The sequence below is a fragment of the Anopheles arabiensis genome, chromosome 3, assembly GCF_016920715.1.
Source record: "Anopheles arabiensis isolate DONGOLA chromosome 3, AaraD3, whole genome shotgun sequence".
NCBI classification, from domain to species: Eukaryota; Metazoa; Arthropoda; class Insecta; order Diptera; family Culicidae; genus Anopheles; species Anopheles arabiensis.
In genome coordinates, this window is record NC_053518.1 from 50,158,306 (window position 1) to 50,177,604 (window position 19,299).

Consider the following 19,299-nt stretch of genomic DNA (forward strand, 5'->3'; position numbering starts at 1 on the left):
TCCGGCGGCATCTAGAACGCAAGCAGTTGGTTTTGAACCAAACAGGCATGTATTAAAATTGAGGATTTTTTTGCTATAATTTCAATTCTATTCTGTTCATCAATACTGTTGTGTGGCATGAGGTTTTTGTTTTATTTTTGTTTTATTGACCACAATAATTCTTAGAGCATGATTCTTTTACCGGCGCACCGCTGCTATGTATGTGGGTAGAGTATAGATGTGCGCAATGTTTGTTGTTTCCCAAGCAAAGGACCAATGACTGGCCCTAGGGCCTGCCACCGGCATACGGGAAAGTTTCCTGGGGCCTGCCATCGGCCTGAACGTGTTAAACCAGCCCTTTGACCATTTGTGAGTTATACACAGTAACAATAAACATAAAATAAAGCAAGATAGTAGTTGGTGTGTAACAATAGGTCAAATCATATCTTTCTTTCAAAACGGATGGAAACACAGCAAACAATACAGTAGTCCATGTTGATTTCAATATTTGGTTTTAATTTTCTCATTACTATTTTCTTGTGATACGGAACAAATTCAAAACAATCCGGGCAGAACCTGCTCATGATACGAATACAACCCTATTACACATTTTGTCACCTATCCCAACCTTTCAGTTGTGGGGTCTTAGGACGAACTGGCTAACAGTATGTAAGTGTGTGTAACTATACATAGGTTCATGTCCATACATCTCCTTTCTTACCTCCGTGTGTGATGGAACTACCTAATACTATGCAATAGTGCAATGAAAGTTATTTTTCATCAATGCGTGTTTGTTTCTTTTTCGCTTCTTTTTCTAATCATCCGTCATTCAATACACACAAAAGTATGACTATCGGTACTCTGCTGACATCGACACACACACACTTTTCAGAAAAGGAAGAAAAATTTATAGCCGGTATCATAGAATCCGTTCGTAGCGGCGGCGTACGTCCCTACATTCATTATCACTCATTTGACTAACGTACTAGATGGTTGCTATTTTTATAGTTATTTTCAGCGGCATTGTAGGACCGGGCACAAGAAATGTGTTGCCATACCTAGGAATCTGAATTAGCGCTGTACGCTCCCACTACGGGCGGATTTAATGATACATATCAGCCAATGTAGTTCCTATTTGGTGTAATGCATAAGATATTCTTTGCGTTTTTTTATAAAGTGTGGGGTGTATGTGTGGTGTGTGTGTGTGTGTGTGTGTGTGTGTGTGTGTGTGTGTGTGTGTGTGTGAGAGAGAGAGAGAGAGAGAGAGAGAGAGAGAGAGAGAGAGAGAGAGGGAGAGAGAGAGGGTTGGGGGGGGGTAGATAAAAAGAAAGAGAAGTGTGATAGAGATAGAGAGATAAAAGAGAAAAGAAGAGATAAAAAGGAAGCAAGTGAGAAAGAGAGAGAGAGTGAGAGAGAGAGAAATATAGGAGTTGATTTTTTATTATATTGTACAATTAAAGCCTTCAACGATACACATCCTACAATATTACACTTCTTTCATTGAAGTAAAATTGATACAATGTATTTTTGGGGACAGGAAACAATTCAGTCACATTGAATTTTATCACCGATTTCGTGATCACCTTTCCTGCTTACTCTTGTACCTGGCACATATATTTTGGGGACGATCGTTTATCAGCTAAATCTTTGTAGTTTTCTGGTTCATTGAACATAAGCCAACAAAATAACATTGTTTCACATAAAACAAAACATACACTCAAAATGGAAAACGATAGAAAACCTAAACATATTTTAATTGATTATTATAACACTACTTAAAGTTTATTTTCCAATTTCATGTAAAACATATTTTTGCTGCCCAACGGATATATTTTTTTTCGCAAAAAAGAATGATGGCCATTTGTTTTATTTCTTTTATTCATCCTTAAATCTCTCTGCTAAAAAAAACCTTTAATGTCCTAAAACGCATCACCGTACATGCCAAAGACCAAGATTAACCTTCGACAGTCGCGGCAATTGGTTGATCTTTTGCAACGCATTCGGCGTAAGCCGCGTGCATCCGTAAAGATCGATGGCACGTAAATTTATCAGTTCTGCAGCAACGATTTCTAACCCGCGATCGGTGATACGACTGCACTGACCAATATTTAGTGTTTCTAAATCGTGCAGCGATTTGGCAATGCGAGAAAGACCTTCGTCCGTGATCTGACACGCACTAAGGCTTAGAGAGCGCAGCTGGAATAGACCTTGCGAGATGTGCACCATGGCCTGGTCGGCCACCTTATCACAAAAGCTAACGTCTAATGTTGAGATCGAGTTGCAGCCTTCCGTCAGGTACGCCATACCGATGTCCGATATGTTATCACAGGCGCGCAGATTTAGCTCTTCCAGACGCGACATGCGCGCCAAATGCTTCAACCCGCTGTCCGTGACGGAAACACAGAAGCTAAGGTTAATCGATCGCAGTGAAGTGAGCCCTTGGGCGATGTGTCGCAGCGCTTCATCGGAAAGGCGCTGACAGTCCTGCAGCCCTAAGTATTCGAGTGCCGGTGTTCCATCAGCCGTTTCCTTACTGAGCCCTGCAAGATGTCCGATACCGTGGTCCGAGATGTGCCAGCATGACCGAAGATTAAGCCGGCGCAACTTCTTCAGACCCCACGAAATGAGAAGTAGACCCGTGTTGGTGATGTTACTGCATCCTCCTAGCTCTAGAACCTCGATATTTTTCAAGTGCTGTGTAATGCGTCCAAGGCTGGAATCTGTCACCTGCTTGCAGAGCGACAGATTGAGTACCTTTAGGTTAGGAAAGTCGGCAGCAAACGCATGCCCGATAGCCATATCTGTGATATTGTAACAGCCGCTTAGATTCAGTGACTCCAAGTTCGGCACGCCGGTTACGATGTCTTTCAGGGCACGTCGCACCGATAACACCTGAACCCGTTTGATACCTCGTTTCACCAACGACCCAAATAGTGTCGGAGAAGGCCGTCGTAGGTGCAAACTGGCTTCGACGCCTCGCCAACAGCTTTTCGCGTACGCAGCATCACGCCAGACGGTGCACACTTGGGCGGCACGGCCACGATCCTTGACGTTTAGCTTGGCAAAGATCATAGCAAGTATTTCTGGGTAAAGATGTCCAATATGGGTGCCTTCTTCCTCTACGGGTTGCGGAGGAGGAGTGTTCGGGCTCTTGGGGCGATTTGTAGAATGAATCGTCCCATGGAGATTATGATGATGATGAGCAGCATGGTGTCCGGGATGTGGGAGATGCGGATGGGCACGGTGCGAAAAATGATGTGATGGGATGGTGTATATTGTCGGCGAAGCGGCCGTCTGTTGCAAATGTGGCTGATGTAACACAACAGAATAGGGTGCATACCGGTGATGATGCCCACCGGTTATCGTATGTGGTCGATGCGATATGAAACCGCCTGGAATTTCCGTCAACAAAAAACTAGCTTCCTCCATTGACACTGTTTAATTTGCTTTTTTCAACGGTGTACCTACTCGATCTCGAACAAGATCAGAACTGTTGAACTACGAAACCGCGAATCATGCACAAAATGAATCTTCTCGTTTAACATACCATTTCACTACGTAAGTTTCGATATGATGGAAAAATAGGCGTGGGTACGAAACCTCAATTTTCCTCACATTAAATATTTGCCGATCTTAGTAGCAGCAGACTGATTTTGGTAGCTGATTTTTTCCTCCGTTTTTACAAAACCACGACAATTATAACAACAACCTGATCCCACGCGGATCCAACTTAATTGTTGCTGTGAACATGATAAATTCAAACACACGCCAATACATGTGCAAGCACATAAACAATTTCTCACAGATTAGATTACCAAACACATGGGACACAATCGAGTTGTTGCGAGCACCTACGGTCGAATTTAGCACTGAATTGCACACTGTCTGGGCTTACTTGAACAACAATAGTCTATAGTGAGCGATACGTAATCAAAACTCATTACATGCATTACCATGCGTTGCAAAAATGCGTGATGATCTAGGTGCACAAAGATATTTCACAATATTTTGGTAAAGTTTGCAGTTTTACGGACGAGGAATCTTGCATTGTATTAAACTATAAGACTTTCCTTCACTAATAGCACTTCTCAATAACGAATCAGTATAATGAGTAAATAGTACCGTAGGCCACCATTCAAATCAACAGTTCTTTCGGAGCACCTCACTTTGCATGTCCGTTCGGTACGAAAAATGAATGAAAAATGAAAACGAAGCGGAATGAATGGAAACCGAAATTGAATGAACCGAGGTCGAGCTCGGTCTGCGTATGTATAGATGCACCTGCGATACATAGCACAGTGGGCAAATGCTATCGTTATTTTTTGTGTATAGTATCATGATGTTTAGTCAACAGTTAATAAGCTGTTAAATATATTCATCAATGTTAATGTAATGTTTTATGTGTCCATCAATGTAACTGTAATGTAAAATGTGTCGGGAAATGATTAAATAAAAATGTATTAGGATTTTTAGACACGATTTAGGGGGATTAAAAGGATTTCTTATTGGAAAGCTGTTCGATAAGTGCATAACAATCGTAATGAGTGAAAAACGGGTTTCCAAAATAAATTCTCAAAATTCGCACGGTTTACATAACATACACATATTATAAATATAACATAATATATTTTTATATATGTATATGTTTATATATATATATATATATATATATATATATATATATATATATATATATATATATATATATATATATATATATATATATATATATATATATATATATATATATATATATATATGTGTGTGTATATGTACAGATTAGTTTTGTTATTAAAATGTCAAATCGTTCAGAGTTAATTTATATTACTACACGAGCTTTTTTCAATCTATATATAGAACCAAACAGAAAACGGTCAATCTTTTTTTTGCTATTGTGTTGTCTATTTGTATAGATGTATATTTGTGTTGTGATATTTGTGCTTTTTTAATTTTAATTAAATTATAAAAAACAAAATCCTCAGTGATCTTAAAGAGATACACCAGATGTATTATATTATGTAGAAAATACTCATGATTTTCATTATTGTCGATTTTCACATCATTCTGGTCCGATGTGTTCTTCATTTTCTCGAAACAAACCATAAACCATAAACACTGTATGGGATGAATCGATTCACGATATTCATGAATTTGGATTATTCGTGCTTACCGTGTAACCAGACATATCAGCCAAAATCAACCCCAACTGACATCACCGCACGACATTTTACAATTTTTGTGTGAAAAAACGGGCTTAAAACGTGTTCTCAAAACATGCTCATTAGCAGCACTAAAGAGTACTGCAACTGTATTCTGCGACAGCGTGTATCATACATGCAGTTTCTGTTTAGAAGTATTCATCCTCAAGTGTCATTTTAGAGCACGTATTATCGGGAATGCGCTGATTTTCACATTTCTCAGTTGATGGAGAAAATTGTATTGATTTAAAATTCAAATTAAAATAAAATTTATTTTTCCATTTTCAAATCCGTGCCGGAGACATTCGCGTAACTCAGATTGTCGCGTTTTATAGCCAAAATATACTTGGTTACAAATGATTTTTGATAAAATTTAGTTCATTTATGTAATTTAATACTTATTTAATGCAATTGGTGTAGAAAATTCGGTTATTTATGTATTTTAAGTGATTTAAACTTTTGAAAAAAAAAAGTATATTATTCACATTTCACAGTTGATGGAGAAAATTGTTTTCTTGAAAATTGTACAGTGGAACAATCCGAACGAAGGCAAGGGGTCATAAATTTTTCTTCTTCTATTTGGCGTAGTAACCAAAGTAGTCATCCCAAGCGCCACAGATTAAGCTTAAACGACTGGAAAATTGAATATCCATAGAAAAAAAATGAAAGCTCCACAGCTTCATTGGTTTGATCAATAGATGGCGTATATTAAAACTCATCATTATATTGCTATCCTTTTCTTGATATGTGTTTCGACAAGTTTCATCTTATCATGACCTATATAGCCTTCTAACTTTCCGAGCAAAAATCTATTTGAATGGTCGTGTGGTCAGATACGTGGGTATCAACACCAACGACCATTACTCAAATCTCACTTGCTTCAGTGCTAATGGTTTCCATTGGAGTTTAGTATTTAAACAATCGTATTGCCGTTCTAGTTCTAGCGATGCAAAACTTCAATGCGAAATCATACAACAGTACAGAGGAAATGAGAAAGCTCTCCTCCAAGCGAGGAAGCTCAACTGGTTGGGTATCCCACAAACAGATGGCGCCACCAGCTTTTTTGCTATTTTTAGAATGCATGAGTCGTTTGCCGTCTGCTGAACGAAGTCTTTCCATATTCCGTTTAGGTAGAGATTGATTCCCCCCCATAGCAGGATAGTCAATCCTACGTATGGCGGCACGGTCTGTTTGGGGATTGAACCCATGATGGGCATGTTGTTAAGTCGTACAGTAGAGCTCGTGACGCTGAAATGATTTTGTTTCAGCCAGAAATTGTCATGACTAGGTTAGTGACATTTTGCAAAACTGATCACAGTAAAAAAAGTCATAGTGTCAGTGTCATAGTGACTGAAGAAGCGATGGTCGCAAAAATTACAAGAAGCATGTATTGGTCGCACTAACCATTCTGAGTATCACCTCTGATTATTATTAAACAATTGAGTACGTACGATTATACAATTGAGTACGTGACGCTGATATAGATTTTGTTTCAGTCAGATTTTTTTATGACATTGGCAGCACTGGCTGGCTATGAGCACATGGAAAATTAATGATATCTAGTTATTTTTTATTACTTGGTTAATATTTTTGAACTTTATGGTGGTTATTTTAAACGTTCTATTATTAAAACCAATACAATGCTTCTAAAATATAAAACTAAGTTCATGAATCAATGGTATTCACCGATTGAAATATGTGGCTTTGGCGATGTACAGCAAAGGGATACTGGATTTTTACTCGTTAAAAAGACTTTGGTACCCAATATAAATACTTTCTCTAGAGTATGAAGACCTACACCTAGATTATGATGCAATGACCCTGTTTGAAGGATAGATTTCAAAATCAAATGACAGTAGTTTCCTTCGCCTAATAAGTAAGGCCTTTGTACTCGTAGATGCATACAACCCAAGGACTGTATAGGAACGAGTTAAAATAATGTAGAAAGATTTGACAAGTAGCCAAAAGTTCGTTACAGCAGTTTGACATCTGAAAGCACTTTTCGATTTAAATTTTAATTATGGTTCTAATGATGAAACAGGCTGTTAATCACAAGAAAATTGTTAATTAGTTCATGAATTTTATAGCAAGAGAATGTATACCTCTAGTAACAGTAAATGTTTGAGGGTATGATGCATTTTCTACGGCTTTCTGCTGTCAAATAGCATCGAAGATGGCCAAACCGATGTTGGCTAATAGTTGACCTCGTTCCTATACAGTCCTTTAAACAAATTGATGAACTGAATGACAAAAATATTTTTTTACTGTGTCATCAGAGCCGACTAGGGTCCACTCTTTTTAGCTGGTTTGAACTGTTGTACGTTTTAGTTGTAGATGTGTACGGAACAAGTCGAGAAGGTCTTAGCGATATGGTTTTTGGATAAGAGATCAAGAGGTTTTTGGGAACTGGCGGTCTACACGGAAGGGTTCGTTTCGATGATATTGACGTTGAACGTTCCGGAACAGCAGAGGAATCAGCAGACGGATTGGATGTAACTAAAGCTGGTTTTTAGGGAACTTAGGGCCGGTAAGAAAGTGTTTTTGAATGAAGCCGGAGTCGAGGATTTAAAAGGATGAAGGTCAACATTTTGGGATATTTTTGTTTTTACAGATAGGGATTGTGATGAACTTAGCTGAATGGGTGGCAATATTTTGTTTTCCATTACTACTATTGAAGGTTTGCTACGAGCATGTATAGCAACTATATATGGGCAAATTGAATCATAACTGAAAGATTCATTCCAATCTTTACACTGAGTGAACGAGTACCGCACCGTCAGATAAATGGAAATGATTGTTTCGCACGCTAGCGGTGCGGTATTGATTCTTCGTGCGGACGTTCTCCTCGCCGACTATCAATGTGTGCGATACATCTCCGCACGCTAGCGGTGTGCAACAAACCACCGCACACGGTGCGGAGTTCATTTTCCTACTCAGAAAATCAGCATGCTTTTTCACTCTGGTAGATTTGATAGTGTGTTGACTAGAATGAGAAAGTATGGAGATTGTGTTATCGATGTCTTCTTTCCCGTTCCGCAAAATAACGATACACTCTCGCTCTGGTAGTATGTTTTTTCACCAGAGCGAAACTGCAGGTAATTTTCCAGATGTTACAAGAGCAACCCTGTGTCGGCTTTGAATACATGAAAAAGATTCTCTTCATGGACTATAGTTGACCACAAACGAAGAAATTATATGCGCATTGACGGTCTTTCCCGTATGGCCATCAAGGCATTTGTCACATTTATCTTTACCTATAGTTGTTAAAAAAAATATGTTAAACGAATAAAACACAAAATAAATAACGATATAAGAAAATTAAACAAATCGTAATAAATTAAAAGTTTAGTTGAGCATTGAAACAACCTTGATTTCCTTTTTCTCAGCTTGTAAATGTAATTTTATAACAATAAAAAATAAAATAGGGTGGACATTATGCAGCATAAAATTAATATTTGATAACACACCGCACCTGAGGCGTGCGAAAGAATCACCGCACGCGTTTAGTTCATTTCACTGAGCGAACTGGACCGCACCTGATCTTTAAAAAGAATCATTTTTTCCCATGGCTAGTAGCAACAGCCGGTCTCGTAACAGGTTGGCTGATAAGTCCCCGGTATGACACATAGATGGCGCCGCTAGTATTAAATGCATATTATTTTTATATATTACCAACCTTCAAATGATTCGTGTCAAAATTTTACGTCTGTATGTCAATTAGTTTGTGAGACAGAGCGTCTTTTGTCAAGCAACTTTTGTTATTTTGTTGTTCCACAAGTCATTGAGAACGATGGCAAAAAATCATGAATTGGGCTTCGAATTGCTTCCCCACCCACCGTATTCTCCAGATCTGGCTCCCAGCGACTTTTTCTTGTTCTCAGACCTCAAAAGGATGCTCGCAGGGAAAAAAATTGGCTGCAATGAAGAGGTGGTCGCCGAAACTGAGGCCTATTTTGAGGCAAAACCGAAGGAGTACTACCAAAATGGTATCAAAAAATTGGAAGGTCGTTATAATCGTTGTATCGCTCTTGAAGGGAACTATGTTGAATAATAAAAACGAATTTTGACAAAAAAATGTGTTTTTCTTTGTTAGACCGGGGACTTATCAGTAAACCTGTTAGTACAGTCGTCAACTCGTACGACTTAACAACATGCCCGTCATGGGTTCGATCCCCAAATAGACCGTGCCGCCATACGTAGGACTGACTATCCTGCTGTGGTGGGGAGGAAATCAATTAGTCACTGAAAGCCAAAGCCCACAAGTGGTACAGGCAGGCCTTGGCCGACAACGGTTGTTGAGCCAAAAAGAAGAAGAAGAAGAAGACAGGTTTAACAACTGTTAACCGTTGTGTCAATGACCAAATTTACACCTTCATCTCTACGACCGGCATACCCGGGTATCCCATACATTATGTATGGGGGATTAAACTATTTTGTGCTAAAACTTTCATAGCTTCTGTTCTAATCGTAGATTTTGAATGAAATTTGACATCGTGTTATTGGTAGAATTTTAAAAAATCATGTAATAATTTTTATATAACCTTAAACTAATGATTACTCGTTTTGGTACCAATTACAAGTCAATAATACTGCATATATTATGGCATTATTCATATTTTATTTTCAACTTTTTTAACGTGTAGTTCAAACGCAGGAAATATACTTAAAGTAAATTAAATTAATTATGAATATATAAGCTTAATTTACATTCAGCAAAACTAAAAAGAGTAAGAAAATTAATTTTGATTTGATTTCAGTCTCCACAATGATAACACTTTGTTATAATTTTGGAGTGATGTGCACAAACTGGTTTCTTACATTCATCATAAGCTTTTTTAGTAGACCCTTTTTTAAACACAAAGGAAACAAGTCCCGGTGTGCTTAACCCTACCACTAGCGTCCCGTTTAGTTGGAGTCATTGTTTCATTAGTAACTGGTGCTTTTATAGGACCTCCTTTCATAACCACTACGTGGCCCGAAGTGACGTATAATTTGTATATTATTTGATTGAATTTCTATTTCTGGCATTGCCAATTGTTCACACAGTTGTTGAAGGAACATACGTCTCTTGTTTGTGGACGTGTTATACTGAGGATTATTTTCTTTGTATAATATGAATGCAGCAAAAGCTGCTACATCTAACATATTGTAAAAAAAGCTAGTGGCCACCTATTGGTTTTTCTTTTTGTAGTATATTCTGACAAATACTTGTCCATATTGTCGGCAACGCCTTTCAATTTGTTGTAGTCGTCGATCATTTTAGGCTTATTCTTAGGTCCTGTTATTTCCATGTAATAGGGAGAAGTAGACATAGGGAGAAGGTCTTGGCCTGCCTCAGGAGTGTCCGAAACCTCTCACGGTCTCGCGCCTTCGTCTGCCAGTCCGTTATCCCGACCTTAATGGCGGACGCCTCCACGCTATCTTGCCACCTCAATTTGGGCCTACCACGTCTCCTCTGTCCTTGTGGACGGCTTAAAAAAAATTATGGGCTGGGTCATCCGTTTCCATGCGTACAACATGGCCAGCCCACAGGAGCCTGGCGAGCTTGATACGCTGCACGATAGTGAGGTCGCCGTACATCTCGTATAGCTCGTCATTATAGCGGCTCCTCCATTGTCCTTCCACACATACGGGGCCAAGTATCCTTCTGAGCATCTTCTTCTCGAGTGCGGCTAAGAGGGTTTCGTCAGATTTGGACAGTGTCCATGTCTCAGAAGCGTATGTGAGTACCGGAACTATATAGGTACTATATAGTCCCAGCTTCGTCCGTCGCGACAGGTTCTTTGAAGTGAACTGATTTTTCAGGCTGTAGAATGATCGGTTGCCAGCCAGCATCCTTGCGCGCAACTCAGCTTCCATACTGTTGCGGTTGCTGACCTTAGACCCCAGATAGGTGAATTCTGGGACGACTTCAAACGTGCGTTCACCTATCTGTACATCACGCCTACGTAAATTCTGATTATTTATTGGTATGCCCGCTGATGTTGCCACCATCAGTTTGGTCTTTGCCTCGTTTATCTGCAATCCGAGGTTCTCTACCGCCTGAGTGATCATTAGTTGAAGGATAAAAAAAACAAAAGAATTTTTAAAATTCTATCAACTAAACAAAGGCAAAGAATAATAATGTATACACTTTCTCTTCAAATTTAATGCAACTCCTACGGCTAGAACAGGAGTTATTAAAGTTTTAGCAAATCCTTCATTCCTCATACAAAATGTATGGGATACCCGGGTATGCCGGTTGTAGAGGTAAAAGGTACAAAAAGTATATCGAAGAAAAAAAAATATTTCGAGTTTTTTAAAAATTATGTTTTTTGCACGAAAATAAAGAATATAAAAATGTCTAAAGATACATGAACAATTTTTGTCGCTGCGACTTCTCTGTAAAAAGTTATTAAAGATTAAAAATCGAAATCATACCCGGGTATCCGGTTGTAGAGTTGACGGTTAATGAACAAAACTGAATTTTGAAAACACCACTACACACTACAGATCTGCACAAAAAACTGGTTGCCTACTTGACTATCGCTGCAAATTTTCGCCGTATGTTTGAACAGCTGTCACATTTATGCGCACGGTTAAGCCGCCTGACGGTTAATCCGTCCCCGGATAATCGACGTTCTGCTGTATGTAAGTGGCTAAAATCACCTTCTACTTGCGAAAACGAAAGCTCCATAGCCTCACTGGTTTGCTCAATAGATGACGTTTTATTACTGGTCATTAAATTGCTGTCCTTTTCTTGCAATGTATATCGCCTAGCTTTATGTACCGTTTCTACTGGGTGACATTGTGGGAGACATCTATCGATCCCTGTACAGTCTGTTCCCGAGTTACGCGGTTCTCGACTTACGCGGATTCGGAGATACGCGGTTTTCTAAATTTGACAGATCAAATGTCAAACCAGTACAATTTGCTACATGAATTGCATTTTTGCTAACAAATTGAAACCGCTTAAAAGCCAGAAATATTAGAATTTTTCGCACAAATCATATCAAATAAATGATAAAGTGTATAAAAGTACTAAATAAAATCAAAAACTCTGATTAATGAATAGTATGTAACGTCCGGACTAATATCGCCCACTGTGCACTCAACCCGAACCCCGAACGCAGCGGTATAAACGCGTTATATCTTGACCGCTGGAGCACCCGGTGTGCTAGATGAACTGTCATAGAATAAAGCTCTTTTTGGCGCGATATTGAACTGAAGAGACGTAAGCCACTGACTTCTGCGTATAATTATTTGTGTGCTCTTCCGAATTGTGCTAAATCTTATTAAAACGGCCAATTAACCTTCCGCCAACCGTAAAACGCTTGGTCGTTACATCTCAGAAGTGGGATTACCAACAAAAATCGCCTGCAAAACCGCCTGCAAGCCGCCTAACCAGCCTGTATCCGTGTGTACCTGTGTACGTGTGTGTATGACACAACGCCATTTTCCATCATGCTGAGGAAAAAAGTACTTCGTCGGGCGCTTATCGAGACCGGTGTCGACGTGCCGGATTCCGCTACCGTCACACAATTCCGACAGCTTTATGCCTCCCACGAGCCGGTCGCTCGTCCCCCCCGTACGACACCGGCTCCCGCTTGTGCAAACCCCCAAGATGCCGCCATTTTGTGTCTTCCACATTACAATGGCGACGACGATTTTGCGCATCACGAAAATGTTGCGAACGATGCCGCTTCGATGCAAAATACCACTGATGCCGTTTCCGCCCTTCCTTCTGCCCATGGTATGGCCGCCGCCCTTCCCCGCGGCCCTGACAACATCGAGGCCCAATTTGAGAAGCTGCGACAGCAGCAGCAGCTAGCTGAATTACGCCAAAAGGTGCACCAACTTGAAACGCCGCAGCCAGTCGCCCTTTGCGTAAAGGACTTTGAAGTTTTTATCGAGCCACTCGACGTCGATAAGTGTTGAGATCATAGCAACCTCGCTAGCATGAACGTAGTTTAGTAGGCTTTGGTGAATTTATAGAATAAAATCAGTCGGTTATTTCCACTCGTTGAAACAAGAAGTTCCAATAGGTTATGGGCCCAGGTGCTTAGCGTTCGATCAGAAAATTCTTTTAATCAGAATAAATTGAGATTTTTCAAGATGGAGAGACTAGGAATTGCCAAACTAAATGGAAGCAATTACGGAACGTGGAAAACCAAGGTCGAGTTTCTGCTGATGCGAGAAGACTTGTGGCAATACGTGGTTGGAACAAACCCAGTTGCTACCCCCGAATCGAGTGCTGCTATTCCCGGATCAAGTGCTGGAACAGACACTACAGCTTGGAAAACCGGAGACCAGAAAGCTCGTGCGACGATTGGGCTTCTTCTGGAGGATAGTCAGTTGAACCTAATCAAGGACTCGAAAACGGCGAAGCAGACTTGGGAGGCCATTCGAAACCAGTATGAGAAGGTAACGTTGACTTCCGTTGTGTCATTGCTCAAGCAAATCTGCGACAAACGGTATACAGATGGCGAGGACATCGAACGGCACGTTTTCGAAATGGAGGAACTGTTTGAGCGGCTGTCGGTGGCAAATCATGAATTGGACCGAAAATTGCAGGTGGCAATGGTGCTACGTAGCTTGCCCGCATCCTTTGATACTCTCACGACAGCATTAGAGACGAGATCAGAGAGTGAATTGACACTTGAATTGATCAAATCCAAGCTAGTTGACGAAGTGACAAAAAGGGGAAATCGCAACAATCTGTGCGATTCTGTGCTTAAGGCTGGTAATGAAAAGCAGAAGAAAACCTTGTTGTGTAACTTTTGCCGAAAACCAGGTCACAAGCAGAAGCAATGTTGGGCATGGAAGGAACAACACATCGAGGAGACCAAATCCAACGAGCGGCCAGGAAAAAGTCGCTATCCGAAAGCGAAAACGGCTTGTCAGGATTCAGAAGCATCAGAATTCACATTCGCGGCTTCACAAAGATTCTGCGGACGTGATATGTGGATCATAGACTCCGGTGCAACATCACACATGTGCATCAAACCAGACTACTTTGTTTCGTTGGACCGTACAGTGAAGCAAAAAGTTTCCTTAGCAGACGGCAAGAAGATTGCCACAGAAGGAGTTGGTTCGTGCAGAGTGACGTGGATAACTCGAGAGGGTGAACAAAGCACTGTTCTCCTCACAGATGTGCTCTATGTTCCGCAATTCGAATCCAACCTTATATCGGTGAGGAAACTGACAGCCAAGGGAGTCAAGTTCATCTTTGATGAGGATGGGTGCCACATCCAAAAAGACAGCAAGGTGATTGCGGATACAATTATGTCCGATGGGATGTATAGGTTGCGCACAAAACAAGCTGTACTTAAGGTGAGTGACCATACATCTAATTGTTTACACACTTGGCATCGCATTCTTGGGCATCGAGATCCGGGTGCAATTCGGGACCTGGAGAATAAAGATCTAGCAACAGGGTGCTGTATCGAAGATTGCGAAAATGTCGTAACGTGTGAGTGTTGCCTAGAGGGTAAAATGGCACGGCTACCGTTTCCAAGGAAATCAGAAATTAGATCCAAGCAGCTGTTAGACATTATCCATACGGACGTGTTTGGACCAATGCGAACACCATCGCCCGGAGGTTGTCGTTATTTCCTTACGATGATAGACGATTTTTCCCGCTACACAGTAGTCTATTTTCTAAAGGAAAAATCGGAGGTTACAAAGCGAATAGCAGAATATGTTCGATTTGTAAAGAATCAGATCGGAAGAGCACCCAAGGTGATTCGATCAGATCAAGGTGGTGAATATAAGAATGAAGCTCTGGACCGTTTCTGTCGTCAAGAGGGCATCACTCAACAATTCACTACTGCTTACACGCCGCAACAAAACGGGATAGCGGAGCGAAAGAATCGGTCACTGGTGGAAATGGCTCGCTGTATGATTCTGGACGCACAGCTGCAGCATACGTATTGGGCAGAAGCTGTGAACACGGCCACATATCTACAGAACCGATTACCGACGAAACCTATTTCAAAAACACCATTTGAGCTCTGGACTGGAGAGAAGCCTGATCTCAGTCATCTCAAGATTTTCGGTTCGTGGGCATACGTGTGGATTCCACCGAACAAGCGATCTAAAATGGATGCAAAATCAAAAAAGATGTTGTTTGTGGGCTATTCTTTGCACCACAAGGCCTACCGTTTCATCGATCCTGAAACATATAAAATAATCATGAGCAGAGATTGTCGTTTTCTGACACATCGGGAGGTTTGGGAAACCAAACCTTCGCAGGGAAGTATCGTTTCATACCCATTTTCTTCTCCGGCGATGAACAAAGCTGATGATGATCCCGTTATTGCAGCACCAGAAACAGGCAACGACGAGACTCCAACTACTACGTTCTCCGAGAATGATGGTGACCATGAAAACGATGAATGCAGCGATTTAGATTTTGATGGTTTTCAATCAGTAACATCTAACGATGAGTTCCAGAGCGATGTCGAATTCGATACCATCCGTCGTGAAAATATCTTGGAGTCTGAGGCAACTGGAACGCAGGAGGAGCTGGAATCATCTGGCGATCAGGAGGAGCATTTCGTCATCGAGGAAGTTTCTGTTCCAGCAGTTCGACGATCGGAGCGTACCACAAAGGGTATTCCTCCAGAGCGATACCAGGACACCGTGCGCATAGCAAACCAATTTCATGCGGAACCATGCACGTACAAAGAAGCAATAGCTAGCCCCGAACGTGACAAGTGGATGGCAGCTATGAAAGAAGAGCTGCAGGCGCATGAGGAAAATCGCACATGGGAGGTAGTTCGTTTGCCGCCAAACAAGAAGGCTATCGGAAACAAATGGATTTTCACGAAAAAGATGGATGAAAACGGGAACCTGATCCGCTACAAGGCCCGACTGGTAGCACAAGGATTCAATCAAAAATATGGGATTGATTATCATGAAGTTTTTGCGCCAGTCGTTAAACAAACCACTTTTCGAACTTTATTGAGTATCGCCGCTCGACGAGGAATGCTGGTGAAGCATATAGACGTGAAGACGGCGTACCTTCATGGAGAATTAGAAGAAACCATTTTCATGAAGCAGCCGATAGGTTTTAATAACGGAGTTAAAGATGACGTATTGAAAATCAGAAAAAGTCTTTACGGTCTAAAGCAAGCTGGAAGGGTGTGGAATACGAAAATCACCGAAGTATTGAAGATACTGGATTACATACCATCGGTAGCAGACCCATGCTTGTTTGTTAAAACTTCAAGAAAACAGAAGAAATCGTTCATATTACTCTATGTGGATGATATATTGATAATGAGCAACACGGAAGCAGAATATGAAGCTGTTCGTAAGCATCTTAAAAATAATTTTACCATTACGTGTCTTGGTGACATACGGCACTATTTGGGAATACGAGTGAGACGGTCAGGTGGACATTTTTTCCTGAACCAGAAGAACTATATAAAGAAAATAGCTCAACGATTTGGACAATTGAATTCGAAGTGATCTTTGATACCGATGGATCCTGGGTATCCGAACGCACAGCAGAAGGAGGAGGAAGCCATGCCTAGAAACGACGAGTTCCAGAGCCTGGTGGGTGCTCTTCTGTACGTCGCGGTGAATACCAGACCGGATATCGCCATTAGCGCTTCGATCCTAGGACGCAAGGTGAGTCTCCCAACGGAAGCAGACTGGACCGAAGCAAAAAGAACGCTACGTTATCTTCAGTCAACTGCGGAGTGGAGTTTGCGAATAGGTTCACCAGGATCACTAGAAGTGTACGTTGATGCTGATTGGGCTGGTGATAAGACGGACCGAAAGTCGAATACCGGTTTCGTGTTTCATCTCGGAGGACCAATCAGTTGGGCAGCTCGAAAACAACCATGCGTTACACTTTCGTCAACCGAAGCGGAATACGTGGCACTCTCCGAAGCCAGCCGCGAGTTGATGTGGTTAATGAAACTATTAAAGGACATTGATGAACCAGTTCCGACTCCGATAATAGTGCATGAAGACAATCAGAGTTGCATAGCAATGCTGAAATCTGTCAGTGATAGTAACAGGACGAAGCACATCGACACCAGATACAATTATGTTAAGGAGTTAGTGAAAAATGGTGTGATAGATATTCGCTATTGTCCCAGCGAACAAATGGTAGCGGATGTTTTAACAAAACCGTTAGCTCGCGTTAAGATGGAGCAGATGCGCCTACGACTTGGTTTAAAGCCAGCCGAGATTGAGGAGGAGTGTTGAGATCATAGCAACCTCGCTAGCATGAACGTAGTTTAGTAGGCTTTGGTGAATTTATAGAATAAAATCAGTCGGTTATTTCCACTCGTTGAAACAAGAAGTTCCAATAATAAGAACCCCAATGTCATCCGATGGTTCCGCGACTTGGAGCGTCTCTTTGCACTTTACCGAGTGCGCGATGCAGATAAATTTTTCTTCACCCTTCGGCTCCTCACCGGCACAGCCGCTAACGTCGCAAAAGAACTTGCTGTCACCACTTATGATGAGTTGAAGAAAGAGTTGATCGACAATCTTCACGTCGTTGCTACGCCCGAATCTGTTTATCGCCAACTCCGTAACCGTCGATTGCGGCCCCAGGAATCCGCCCTGCACTACTTGTTTGACATGCAGCGCATCGCAGACCAAGCCAGTATCGCCGATTCAGAACTGATCCCGATCGTCATCGACGGCTTGGGAAGCCCGTCAATTACGTCGAGTCTGCATTTCATGCCTCTTACGATGAACGACTTCCGGAAGAAATTGAAACTTTTCGAATCTTGCCGTCATCTTTGCACCACCCAGCCCCCTTCCGCTGATGCCCGGGCCACAACGAACAGCTGTATGGAACGGCCCCGCCCATCGCAGGAACCCATCCGCTGCTTCAACTGCTCCCGATTCGGACACCTTCAGAACGCGTGCCCGCGACCGAAGCGCCCACCCGGCGGATGTTTTCGTTGTTTCCAGACTGGACACGTCTACCGTAACTGCCCTGAACGTCGGACCAACGCCACTGTCGAGGGCAATACTAGTTCGGACGAAGCTCTCGCCACAAATCAAGAGGTGAGTTTGACATTTTTCCACCCTTCTGCTAAGCGTACCACCCTTCCCTGCGTTCGTTCTCTTCTCGACACAGGAAGTCCTGTGAGCTTCATTAGCGACACGATAGTACCAGTTAAGATGCTAGGACCTCTTTCCGCTACCGAATACTGCACTATGATTAAGGGACCACTTTACTCTCGAGGAAAAATCGATTGTACTATCCGATTTAAGAATCATTCCGTTCGACACTCTTTTATTATATTACCTGGAATTGCGTGGCCAGTCATTATCGGTCGCGATTTACTGAACTCACTTAATATTTTTCTTACGTATTCATCTCTTACAACTTCATGTATTACTAAACCTCTATCGACGGAACTTAAAGAAGTAGATACGATTCTTCCAGAAAAATTAGACGATGCTATTAGGAGTATTTGTGCGCTCGATGTGGCTGAAGCCGATAATGAATTGGATTTAGGAAAAACATTATCTTTGGAACAACGTTCAATAGTCAATTCCATTGTTGAAAACTCATACCTCAACTATACTTCAGATGTTATACCGCTCAAACACCCTATGAAAATCAATCTGACTCATGATACACCAATATTTACTAAGCCGCGAAGACTCTCTTATGGTGAAAGACAGCAGGTTAAGCAAATTGTTGATAAACTGTTAGCAGAAAACATCATCCGGCCCAGTAATTCTCCTTATGCTTCTGCGCTTGTCCTCGTTAGGAAAAAGAGTGGCGAGGTTCGTATGTGTGTGGATTACCGGCCCCTCAACAAAATTACAGTTCGGGACAATTACCCCCTACCCCTTATCGAAACTTGTTTGGAGCATCTGTGTGGAAAAAAATTCTTCAGTTTGATCAGGATTTGAAAAGCGGATTCCATCAAGTCCCAATGAGTGAGGAGTCTATCCCCTACACTTCTTTTGTGACCCCAGATGGTCAATTTGAATATCTGAAAATGCCATTCGGTCTTCGTAACGCCCCTTCCGAATTCCAACGTTTTATTAATTATATTTTAAGGGAATTCATTGATGATGGCAGAATAGTAGTGTACCTCGATGACATCATCATCGCTTCTACCGATCTTAGCTCTCACTTCAGTACCCTTCGGTC

At 41.5% G+C, this 19,299-nt stretch overlaps 1 protein-coding gene across 1 annotated transcript; it reads right to left on the reverse strand.

Annotated features, from left to right (window-relative positions):
* Positions 1 to 1,797: 1,797 nt before the first annotated feature.
* On the reverse strand, positions 1,798 to 4,216 carry LOC120900639 (F-box/LRR-repeat protein 14). Its single transcript, XM_040307919.1, has one exon. It carries the CDS (start codon positions 3,406 to 3,408, stop codon positions 1,909 to 1,911), a length of 1,500 nt encoding a protein of 499 aa, XP_040163853.1. The 5' UTR covers positions 3,409 to 4,216; the 3' UTR covers positions 1,798 to 1,908.
* Positions 4,217 to 19,299: the final 15,083 nt, after the last annotated feature.

Bases quoted from the DNA above. Each gene is read 5' to 3' on its own strand.
- LOC120900639 (XM_040307919.1), bottom strand. From the start codon at position 3,408: ATGGAGGAAGCTAGTTTTTTGTTGACGGAAATTCCAGGCGGTTTCATA.